Raw genomic sequence first — 12195 nt, forward strand, 5'->3', positions numbered from 1 at the left:
AGATAATTAAGAATTGACTAACTCTCAACAAAGTGGGTATACAGTGAATGGACCACAGCATAATAAAGGCCATATATGACAAGCCCACAGGTAACATCCTATTCAACAGTGGAAACCTGAAAGCTTTACCTCAAAGATAAAGCAAGACAAGACTGCTTACTTTCATCACTTTAACTCAACATAGCAATGGAAGTCCTGGCCAGAGCAATTAGGCAATAAAAAGAAAAGTTATCCAATTCAGAAAGGAAGAAGTAAAAATGTTACTATTTGCACATGGCATTCTATATATAGAAAATCAGAGACTCCACCAAAAAAACTGTTATAAATAATCAATAACTTCAGTGAGGACACAGGATACAAAATAAGAATACAAAAATCTGTTGCATTTCTATACACTAATAACAAGCTACCACAAAGAGAAATAAAGAAAACCCTTTTACAACTGCAACAAAAAGAATAAAATGCCTCGGAATAAAGTTAAACAAGGAGGTTCATGAAAAACCTGCACAATGAAAAAACTATGATCAAAAAAATTGAAGCAGACACAAATAAAGAGAAAGACATTTTGTGCTGATGGATTAGAAGAATATTGTTAAAATGTTTGTATTACCCAAAGCAATCTACAGATCCAACATAATTTCTATAAAAATTCCAATGACATTTTTCACAGAAATAGAACAATCTTAAAATTTGTATAGAGCCACAAAGAACCCAAAAAGTGAAATAAATCTTGAAAAAGAACAACAGGGAGTTCTTGTCATGGTGCAGTGGTTAACGAATCTGACCAGGAACCATGAGGATGCAGGTTCAATCCCTGGCCTTGCTCAGTGGGTTAACGATCAGGCGTTGCTGTGAGCTGTGGTGTAGGTTGCAGACGCGGCTCGGATCCTGAGTTGCTGTGGCTCTGGTGTAGGCTGGTGGCTACAGCTCTAATTGGACCCCTCACGTGGGAACCTCCATATGCCACGGGAGCAGCCCTAAAAAAGACAAAAAAAAAAAAGAAAAAGAAAAAGAACAACAAAGCTGGAGGCATCATGTTCCCTGATTATGAAGCTATGATAAAACTGTATGGTACTGGTGTATAAGCACATCAGTGGAAAAGAATAGAGAGCCCAGAAATAAACCTACGCATATATGGTCAAATAATGTGACAAAGGAGCCAAATATATACAATAGGGAAAGGACAGTCTTTTCAATAAATGGTGCTGGGAAAATGATAGGCACATACAAAAGAATGAAAACTAAACCACTATCATACACAACACACAAAAACTAACTCTAAGTGGATTAAAGACTTGAATATAAGATGTGAAACCAGGATTTCCTGCTGTGGCACAATGGGACTGGCGGCATCTTGGGAGTGGTGGGATGTGGGTTCGATCCCTGGCCTGGCACAGTGGGTTAAGGATCCGGTGTTGGTGCAACTGTGGCTTAGGTCTCAAGTGCAGCTCAGACCTGATCCCTGGCCTGAGAACTCCGTATGCCACAGGGCAGCCAAAAAGGAAAAAAAAAAAGTTTGTTGGAGTTCCTTTTGTGGCTCAGTGGTAATGAACCTGACTAGATCCCCTGATGGATGCAGGTTTGATCCCTGGCCCAACTCAGTGGGTTAAGGAACCAGTGTTGCCATGAGCTGTGGTGTAGGTCACAGACATAGCTTGGATCTGGCATTGCGGCTGTGGCATAAGCTGGCAGCTATAGTTCCAACTCAACCCCTACACTGGGAATTTCCATATGCCATGGGTGTGGCCCTTAAAAAAAAAAAAAGACATGAAACCATAAAACCTCTAGAAGAAAACACAGGCTCTTTGGCATTGGTCTTGGTGTTTTTTGCTGTTTTTTGTTTTTTGGATTTTGGATTTGATGCTGAAAGCAAAGGCCACAAAAGCAAAAATAAACAAGTGAGACTACATCAAACATAAACTTCTGCACAGCAAAGGAAAACATCAACAATATGAGTTGAAGTATTTATAGATCATATACTTGGTTAGGGGTTAATATCCAAAATACATAGAGAACTCATACAATTCAATATTTAAAAAAAACCACGGAGTTCCCATTGTGGCTTAGTGGTAACAAACCTGACTAATATCCATGAGGATGTGGGTTTGACCCCTGACCTCATTTAGTGGGTTAAGGATCTAGTGCTGCCCTGGGCTGTGGTGTAGGTCACAGACTCTGCTCAGATCCTGCATTGCTGTGGCTGTGGCACAGGCTGGCAGTTGCAGCTCTGATTCAACCCCTAGCCTGGAACTTCCATATGCTACATCATGTGTGGCCATAAAAAGCAAATAATAATAATAATAATAAAACAGGAGTTCCTGCTGTGGTACAACAGGATTGGCTGTGTCTTGGGAATGCTGGGATGCAGGTCTGACCTTTGGTTAAGGATCCAGCATTGCCTAAGTGGCAACTGCAGCTCAGATCTGATTTCTGGCCCAAGAATTCCATACGCCTTGGGGAGGCCAAAAAATAAAACAAACAAATAAATAAGCAAACAACCCAATTAAAAGATGGGCAGAAGATCTGAAAGGACCTTTTTTTCAAGGGAGATACACAGTTGGCCAAGAGGTACCTGAAAAGATGTTCAACATCATTAATCATCAGGGAAATGCAAATCAAAACCACAATAAGATAATATCTTACAGCCTGTAAAAATGGCCATTATAAAAAAAATGAGATAACAAATGTTATTAGCAAGGATGTGGAAAAAGGGAACCCTGGTGCACTGTTGGTGGGAATGTAAACTGTTGCAATCACTATGGAAAACAGTATGGAGGCTCCTCAAAAAACGAAAAATAGAACTATCATATGATCCAGCAATTCCACTTCAGTGTATTTATCTGAAGAAAATGAAAACACTAACATACCAAAAAATAGGCACCCTCTTGTTTATCTCAGCATTATTTACAATAGCCTAGACATGGAAGCAACCTGAGTGTCCACTGAAGGGTGAATGACTAAAGAAAATGTGGTATAGGAATTCCTGTTGTGGCTCAGTGGTTAATGAATCAGACTAGGAACCATGAGGTTGGGGGTTCGATCCCTGGCCTTGCCAGTGGGTTAAGGATCTGGCGTTGCCATGAACTATGGTGTAGGTCACAGACATGGCTCAGATCCCATGTTGCTGTGGCTCTGGTGTAGGCTGGTGGCTACAGGTCTGATTAGACCCCTAACCTGGGAACTTCCACATGCCGCAGAAGCGGCCCAAGAAATGGCAAAAAGACAAGACAAAAAAATATATATATATACACAATGACATATAATTCAATCATATAAAAGAAGAAAATCTTGGAGTTCCCTGGTGGCTCAGTGGGTTAATGATCCAGTGTTGCCACTGCTGTGGTGTGGGTTTAATCCCTGGACCGGTTACTTCTGTATGCTGCAGGCATGGCTCCTTGACCCCTACCAAAAAAAGTGAACTCTTGCCATGTGCAACAATATGGATGGTCCTTGAGGGAATTGCACTTAGTGAAACCAGTGAGATAAAGACAAATACTATATAATCTCGCTTATATGTGGAATTAAAAAAAAAAAAAAGCTCATATTTACAAAGAACAGATTGGTGCTTGAACAGAGGAGGTAGGGGGTGAATGAGAAAAGCTATAAACTTCCAGTTATAAATAAATAAGCCTTGCAGAGGTAATATACAGTCTCCACAGGCTACAGTTAATACTACCGTATTATATATTTGAAAGCTGCTAAGGGAGTTCCTGTTGTGGCGCAGTGGTTAATGAATCCGACTAGGAACCATGAGGTTGCAGGTACGATCCCTGGCCTTGCTTAATGGGTTAAGGATCCAACACTGCCATGAGCTGTGGTGTAGGTTGCATATGTGGCTCAGATCCCGCGTTGCTGTGGCTCTGGCGTAGGCTGGCAGCTACAGTTCCGATTAGACCCCTAGCCTGGGAACCTCCATATGCCACAGGAGTGGTCCTAGAAAAGGCCGAAAAAAAAGAAGAAAGCTGCTAAGAGAATAAACTTGAAGAGTTCTAGAGTTCCCATCACAAGAGAAAACATTTTGAAACTATATTTAGGTGACATGAACTAGAATTATTATCATCATTTAGCAGTATATACACACATTGAGTAATTATGTTGTACACATTAAACCAATGTAATATGTCACTCATATCTCAATAAAACAACTTACAGTAATTATAAATTCTTAACTGACTACTTACCATATGCTTCTTCAATGAGGGCACAGTATGGATTAACACCTATTCCATTCTGCTTAGATTCTTGTTCACCAAGACGTAAAATATTTTCAAGTCCATTTAAAGCCACTTGGACTATTTTAGAGTCCATAACAGTCAATAGGTCACAAAGTGGTTTAATGCAGCCTAAGGCTACCAAATACCTTTAGAGTAATTAAAAAAAGAAAAGCAGAGGGAAAAACATTAAAAATAAATACTCTTTATAGCAATGACATGAGAATATTCTTCAGTGACATGTTATGTAAACAATTATTCCTATACAATCTCAAACATTAAAAACATTTACATTTTCACTTATACAGGAACCTGAAAATTCTTACTTTCCTATTTTCCTAATTTAACATAATTAGCTATAAATGGTATTACAAATGTTATGAAAATATACATGCAAGCAAAATGGTACTCATGCCTGTTTTTTCATGGTATATAAACACTAAGAAGAGTGGGCTCAAGATTTTTTGGTTTGTTTTTTAAGGTTAGCCTATATAACATGTGGGATCATGTGGAGGTAGGTAGAAATGAGAGAGCAAATCTAAATCAAACTCCAGGAAGTTTTTCTCACAAAAACAACTGTAGCTACTGTTCTAAAACATCTACTGTTTTAGATGCACAGAAGGCTTCTGGGAACAAAACAGGCCATGTTGTAAATAATTTTAATAAAAAATGATTACAAAAATTATTCTGCTCATTTCTTAATGCTTTATGCTTTTCTAGTTGTTACTAGTTCTTTAAAGTAATTGATTTGTTCACTTGGCAAGAAGTCCATACTAAGCATAGAGGTAAAAAACATTTCTGAAGTCAGACTGCATGGCTTCTAGTCCTATTTCTACTCCTTAGTTGTGTGACTGAGTTAACTTCTCATCACCTCAGTTTCCCCATCCTAAAGTGGAAATAATAATAGTACTAAACTGAGAAGGTTGCTGTGAGAATGCCTCAGGCATTCAATAATAGTTTCCATCCCTATAAAAAAATGTACATATCTTCACTGGCGTACTCACTTGTCATATACTATACCATGACTGATCAAATATATTTGTTGAATGAATAACAATTTCATAGAGTTATAAAGCTAAAACAAATAAAATATATGAAAGTATCTGATGCACTGCTGATGCTCAATAATTGAAATAACTTAGCACAACTAGCACTCAGTAAATATTAGTGCTGTGCATGCTGAACATTATCTGAGATCAAGACTTCCATATGCAGAGTTAATGAAATGGTGCAAATGATTAGAAAAATAGTGATCTCAGTTTGGACATTTGATTTATACTAATATATTTAAGGGATAATATGTGGAATAGACACAAAGAAGAAAACAAATTGAAAAAAAATACAACTGTTCATAGGTGAACAAACTGTGGGTCCCAAAGCAGAATAATATTGTTAGAAATGAAAGATCTTATTTTATCCCTGCTTTGTTTTAATGACACAAATTAAATGGAAATACTAATTAAAGCAAAGAACAATGGAAGATAAAAAACAGAGAAAGATGTTATTAAATATAGTGATATGAATCTGAGAGATGATAACAGTAGAAATTAAGGCAATAATAGACAATGATCTGCCTGTAAGCAGATCTCAAAATCCTCTGAGTTGTAAAATGGCATAGCAGTCTGACTTTTTTTATAAATTAAGAAATAAAATATGCATTGGAAAATATTTCCTGAATAGTCACTTCAAGATCCTTCATAAAAGGATCCTTAGAAGATTCTGTAGGAAATCAGGCTTTTACAGAAATGCAAAGTAAAACTTTGCGACAGAGGAAAAAATCATGAAAGCGCAAGATGAAAAGAGACTTAGGAATTAATACTAATAATAAAAATTATGATTACAAATAATAGTGATAATAGCAGCTAACATTAGCAGAGGACTTATGTTTAGACACCGTGGTAAAGCATTTTAAAGTACAAGTTACATTTAATCATCAATATATGACTATAAGGTACTATCCATTATTTAATCCACTTAAGAAATAAAGAAAACTGTGGTTTAAGGAGGCTAAATGACTTTGTAAAGATCACACATCTTTTACTGAAGGAACAGAATTTGAAAGCAGGCTGACTTCAAAGCCCATGTACCTACTATTTATGTTGTTAGTAAAAAAAACAAATAGGAGTTCCCATTGTGGCTCAGCAGTTAACCAACTCAACTCATATCCATGAGGATGCGGGTGTGATTCCTGGCTTTGCTCAGTGCATTAAGGATCCCACCTTGTTGTGAGCTGTGGTGTAGGTCACAAACACCGCTGGGATCCTGCATTGCTGCAGCAGTGGCATAAGCCAGCAGCTACAGCTCTGATTCAACCCCTAGCCTGGGAACCTCCATATGCCACGGGTGCAGCCCTAAAAAAGACAATAATAAATAAATAAACAAATAGTAAAAAATACTTTTTCTCTGAGTGAATGATATAACTAACACTGTCATTTCACATTAGAAATGGCTATAGAACTAACTTCTATAAGCATGTCTTATATTTTCTTATAGAAGTAGTGTTTTAGTTTCATTGACAAATAAAAAATATATATTAGTTCAAATTTTTTTCCATTTACATTTACAAAACAATTTTTAAAAATCTGTTTCACACCTTATCTGTTCTGGAGTGCCTCCTGATGTTGCATTAGTTATAGCCCAAGCTGCTTCTTTCCTGGTACGAAACTCTGCTTTCTGAAGAATCTCAATCAAAACAGGAAAAATATTTGCATCTATAACAGCCTGAGGAGAAAAAATGGTACAGCACAATCAATGCAAATACTATTTTAAAAATATTAAGAAGCAGAGGAATCTTCAAACTCACTGGTTTTAAAATGTCAGGCTTTTTTTTTTTTTTTGTCTTTTTAGGGCCACACCCACAGCATATGGAAGTTCCCAGGCTAGGGGTCCAATCAGAGTTGCAGCTGCAGGCCTTAGCCACAGCTACAGCAATGCACGATTGAACTGTGTCTGGGACCTACACCACCTTTCACAGCTATGCCAGATCCTTAACCCACTGAGTGAGGCCAGGGATGGAACCCACATCCTCTGGATACTAGTCGAGTTTGTTACTGCTGGGCCACGATGGGAACTCCTAAAATGTCAGGCTTTTTGGAAACACCTTTGGAAAAAATTAATGTCCAATCTTTCAACAAACTTTCACATACTTTCTTTTAAGACTAAACAATAAATTAACAGAATATATATACATTTTAAAAATGATAAAGCACAGGCAGACGACTGATCAAAATGGATAATTACTGACTCAAGGAGCTTGATAGAACACTAAGATCATTATTTAAAAGCTTTAAGAAGATCACTGCCTAATTAAATTTAAAGAAATTTAATCCTTTTTAAAAGATTAACCATTATGTCTCAGGCACCATACTGGGCAATTATATATAAAGTTGCCATTCTTCACTAGAATGCCTTCTAGAAGTAAATGCTATTATTTTAGAGGAGGAAAATCCAGTTCTTTAAAACACTTTTCAAGAATCTTCAGTAACTCATTAAAAAAATTCACTGATAAAAAGATGACTTTTGTCCAAAATGACTTCTGAGATTTTCCTGTTTTCTCAGATCTGGAAGATATTTACCTGAATCTGAGCTCTATTTCCAGCAGTGATGTTTGAAACAGTCCAGCAGGCTTCTTTTCTGATTGACTCCTTTGAGCTACTCAATAAGTGTAAGAGACAGGGTAATGCAGAGCAATTCAAAATTACCTGAAACAAAAGTCAAATATGAGAACAAAGTTTTATCAGAAACAATTGCACAAAAGTATATTAATTATTTACAAATACAAAAATCACTCTGGAAAATGAATTAAAGAAAAAAGAAATTACTCTCCATGTAAAATGTTGGCACTTGCTCTCTTCTACCCCCCCAATTTGCTAAAACGTGTTTAATACTGGTGCAGTGAGGTGCCCTGCTCTCAATCCACAAAATCTGCAAATAAGCAGAATACTCTGAGGTGTGCCCTTTAAGTTTACGAATACATTCAAATAAGTTCAACTGATACAACTATTTGAAGAGAGATTTAGTGATTGGTCAGGATCCAACCTTTAAGTTTTATCATTAATAGGAAAAAAAATATATCTATTTCTATCTCAAACAGTTTGCAAGTACCTAATTCTACAAGTATTAAGAAACTTTAATGCATGCAATAAGTCTATTAGTTTTATTAAATAAAAATTACATAAATATTAATTATAAATAAATAGAAATTAAGTAAAAATTAATTTTACCACTCCATTTTTCTTTAGTATAAGCAGGAAATAAGTCCCTTCACATTATTTATTCCATGACAAGATTAATTATGTTCCACTTTCACGATATCCACAATGACTGACATTAAGTTTACTTGGTGAAAAACATATGTAGTAGTGCACCAAAAATTCAGTTGAAAACAGGCATTTTCTTTTAAAGAGCTATTTTAAATTAATAACTATTAATTAGTAAAGATCTACTATTTAATAACTAATTATCTAAATATGACTTTAAAAGATTAAACCTGAAAGAATGTAGGTTAGCATAAAAAGTTTATGAATGGCAAAGGAGAATTTAATGTGTTACACAGAGTTTATGCTTTTATCTTTAAGAAAGATAATTAGTCATATCTGCAGTTAGTCTGACATCACACTTTTTTTTTTTTTGATACCTCACCATCTTCTAAGACAGGTAGACAAAGACAGACAGACAGACACACACACACAGTTAGTTACCAATCTGGGAAATGTTTCCTTGCTATCTTTCCTTACACTCCCATAACCTAGGTCTTCAATCTGCATTTCTACCCCACTTCTAACCATTTATAATCCATCACTGTCTCACTAACAGTTTCTTCTCCAGTCAAGTTTAACATCTCCTAAACCTAACTCACACGTCTGCCTCCGTACCTATGGTTGCACAGATTTCTTCTAGTCTTCTGAAATCCTTCTCTACTCTTAAGATTTAGCTTTAGTTCCTACCCCTTTATAGAATCCACAAAAATTTCTCAGCACACCGATCTCTTAAAAATTGTTATAGTATTTACTGACCAGTTGGATCTCAGCAAACATACTACCCTTGGGTAATTGCTTTGTTTCAATATATATTTCCCTCACAATTGAACTGTAAATCCCTCAAGAGCTGAACTCCTATCTTATACTTCTTTACATCGATATAGGTCTAGGATAGCACTTACCTATAAAGGTATCTGAAGTGGATCACTTATTATCAAGAATATGCTTATTGTTCCATTACAGATGCCTATATAATTATGGTAATGCTAACATTTTGATTTAAAATGTAATCAAGTGTTATAAAACATGATAAACTTTGTAAAGTCCATTATGTTACCAATTCATCATACTAAAACTGAACTTACCTGTGTTTGAATATCATTACCAGTCACAATATTACCAACTGCTCTTAATGCAGGTGATACAACTTTATAATCACTGTGCCTAAAAACAATAAAAATATAAACTTAAGTACTATAAAAAATTTATAGAAAATATGCAAAAATTAATACAGAAAACTCTTGCACTCTTTACCTAGAGATCCCATTTGAAAATGTTTTCCTAATTATCTCAGTAATATTTAACAAAGAATCTAATCCAGAATCATGTGTTGCACCCATGTCTCTCCAGTCTCTTTTAACTCAAAACAGTTACTGAGTTTTCCCTTTGATAATCACAACCCAGTTATTTTATTTTGTTCAGTAATAAGACCCAGTCACATGCTTTTGGCTGAGCTATCACAAATGTGATATGCTTTTCACTACATAGTATTGGATGACATATGGCATCTATTTTGTCCATTATTGTGGCACTGAACTCTGGTCACTTAAATAAGATGGTGTCTCCCAAAGTTCTTCACTTTAACATTACTGTTCTTCTCTTTATAATAATATTTTATGATAAAATAATACTTTTAAACTATGTAAAATTCCATTCCTTAACCCACTTTCACACTAGTTTTAGCATCTCTTGATATTTAGTGTCTGAATCATTAATAACTATTAGTATTGTTGCCACTGATGACTTTCTAATACTATTACTTCAACTATGTGCCTTTTCTACCTACTCATCTATCTACTTATTTTAATGTAGACTCATGGATTCCTATTTTATTCAATATATTACGTTACTACAATTTATTTCAATGCTCATATCATCCCAGGCTTAAACAAAAGGAGTCCCTTCAAGGGATCTTCCTTCTGACATTTCTCCATTCTTTGGCCACTCATTACTTTCTGAGTTTATCTTATTTTTTTCTCAGTCCCAGCCCTGGAATTAGTAATTTCTCCAAGAACATGTTACTCTACTTGGTGGACAGCAGTGTTTAAAAACCAAGGTTTGGCGTCCCTGTCGTGGCTCAGCGGTAACAGACCTGACTAGTATCCATGAGGACGGGAGTTTGATCCCTGGCCTTGCTCAGTGGGTTAAGGATCTGGCATTGCCGTGATCTATGGTGTAGGTTGCAGATGTGGCTCGGATCTAGCATTGCTGTGGCTGTGGTGCAGGCCAGTGGCTATAGCTCCAATTCGACACCTAGCCTGGAAATCCCCATATGTCAAAGGTGCAGCCCTAAAAAGACCAAAAAAAAAAAAAAAAGAAGAAGAAGATGAGGAAGCCAAAATATGCTTTTAAAACAAGTTTTCTGATAAGTTTTAAACTTTTTTGTATAGAAAGTCTGTTATTTTTTTAAAAAGGAGCAATAATACCCCAGCAAAGAGAAATATTTTCTTTAATACAAGTAACATACTAAATGTTTTTCAATTCATGGACTTATATACAAATTCATTATTGTAATGAACAAGTAACTATATTATTGATTTTGTGAAAGCAGGAACTGTGTTCCATACAGAATAAATTACACAACACTCTAGCATTTAATGGGCATTCCATAAATACTTGTTGAATTATGTCTCTCCCATTCATGAAGAGATTAAAACTAGTAAAGTTCATCAACAAACTGATTAGTTCCAATAGAGTACATAAGAAACAAATTTAAAGGTCAAATTTTCAGTATGCAGCTATTTGTCAAAGTAGAATTGGCAGCTTTTCAATCCTTCCTGAAGACAATGATTTCTGAGATGTTTACAAGGTCATTACTGTAATTGCTAAACTGAATACACAATCATCTACTTATTAACCATAAATTGTAGTTACATCAAAAGTTCCACCAATCTTCGACAGACTCCAGAATCAATGACTGCTTGAATTTTATCATTAGGTCCATCAGAGAGATATGAAAGGGCCCAACACACATCTGCTAATACATCTGGGTCACTGCTAAACAACAATCGTGACAGCACATTTAAGCAAGGTGAAACCTGGAAGGGAAGAGAGTCAGTACGCAAAGTTTTTCTCTAACTAAAACAAAGGTTTTTTTAGTAAAAGAGTTTCTAGTCAATTTAAAATACAAATTTAATGCTACAAAAATACCAGAGAAATTAAGATAGTCTATTGTTTTAAAATAATGATCATGAAAACCATATATATATACATGAAACTGATGATTACTATTCATCTTATACTAAGATACACGCTAATTTAAAGTTCTTAAAAATAATTAAATATGTATCTGGGATCCTCTGTCTATGTCTAAATCATACCCTCCCCCACTCCCAAAAAAAAAGGTATAACAAAACTGAAGAAGTAAAAATGATTCAATTAGGTGTTTAATATGATCATGGAATATGATCCAATTTAAAGGATCTTCACCTTCGGAGTTCCCATTGTGGCGCAGTGGTTAACGAATCCGACTAGGAACCATGAGGTTGCAGGTTCGATCCCTGGCCTTGCTCAGTGGGTTAAGGATCCAGCGTTGCTGTGAGCTGTGGTGTAGGTCACAGACGCGGCTCGGATCCTGAGCTGCTGTGGCTCTGGCGTAGGCTGGTGGCTATAACTCCAATTGGACCCCTAGCCTGGGAACCTCCATATGCCATGGAAGCAGCCCTAGAAAAAGGCAAAAGACAAAAAAAAAAAAAAAAAAAAAAAAAAAAAAAAACTTAAAAAAA

The 12195-nt window shown here is 35.8% G+C and overlaps 2 protein-coding genes across 4 annotated transcripts in view; one reads left to right on the top strand and one right to left on the bottom strand.

Annotated features, from left to right (window-relative positions):
* Window positions 1-12195, top strand: part of PHF3 (PHD finger protein 3) — a 1103753-nt gene that overhangs the window by 715344 nt on the left and 376214 nt on the right. The gene's annotated exons all lie outside the window — the stretch shown is intronic.
* KPNA5 (karyopherin subunit alpha 5) overlaps window positions 1-12195 on the bottom strand; it is a 38307-nt gene that overhangs the window by 6216 nt on the left and 19896 nt on the right. For 2 of the 3 annotated variants that reach the window (XM_005654392.4, XM_005654393.4), the window contains exons 9-13: window positions 11345-11508; window positions 9556-9634; window positions 7787-7912; window positions 6805-6932; window positions 4182-4360 (exon numbers count right to left, since the gene is read on the bottom strand). In XM_005654392.4, the coding sequence (XP_005654449.1) occupies window positions 4182-4360; window positions 6805-6932; window positions 7787-7912; window positions 9556-9634; window positions 11345-11508 (676 nt within the window). Of the gene's footprint in view, window positions 1-968; window positions 2155-3813; window positions 4361-6804; window positions 6933-7786; window positions 7913-9555; window positions 9635-11344; window positions 11509-12195 lie in introns of those variants that run through there. The other variant, XR_014804920.1, reaches the window with a different exon arrangement.

The sequence above is a fragment of the Sus scrofa genome, chromosome 1 (assembly GCF_054392235.1).
Source record: "Sus scrofa isolate SSC_HxYL_T2T_F1_AM1 chromosome 1, Sscrofa_HxYL_maternal_Yorkshire_Landrace_v2.0, whole genome shotgun sequence".
Lineage (NCBI taxonomy): Eukaryota > Metazoa > Chordata > Mammalia > Artiodactyla > Suidae > Sus > Sus scrofa.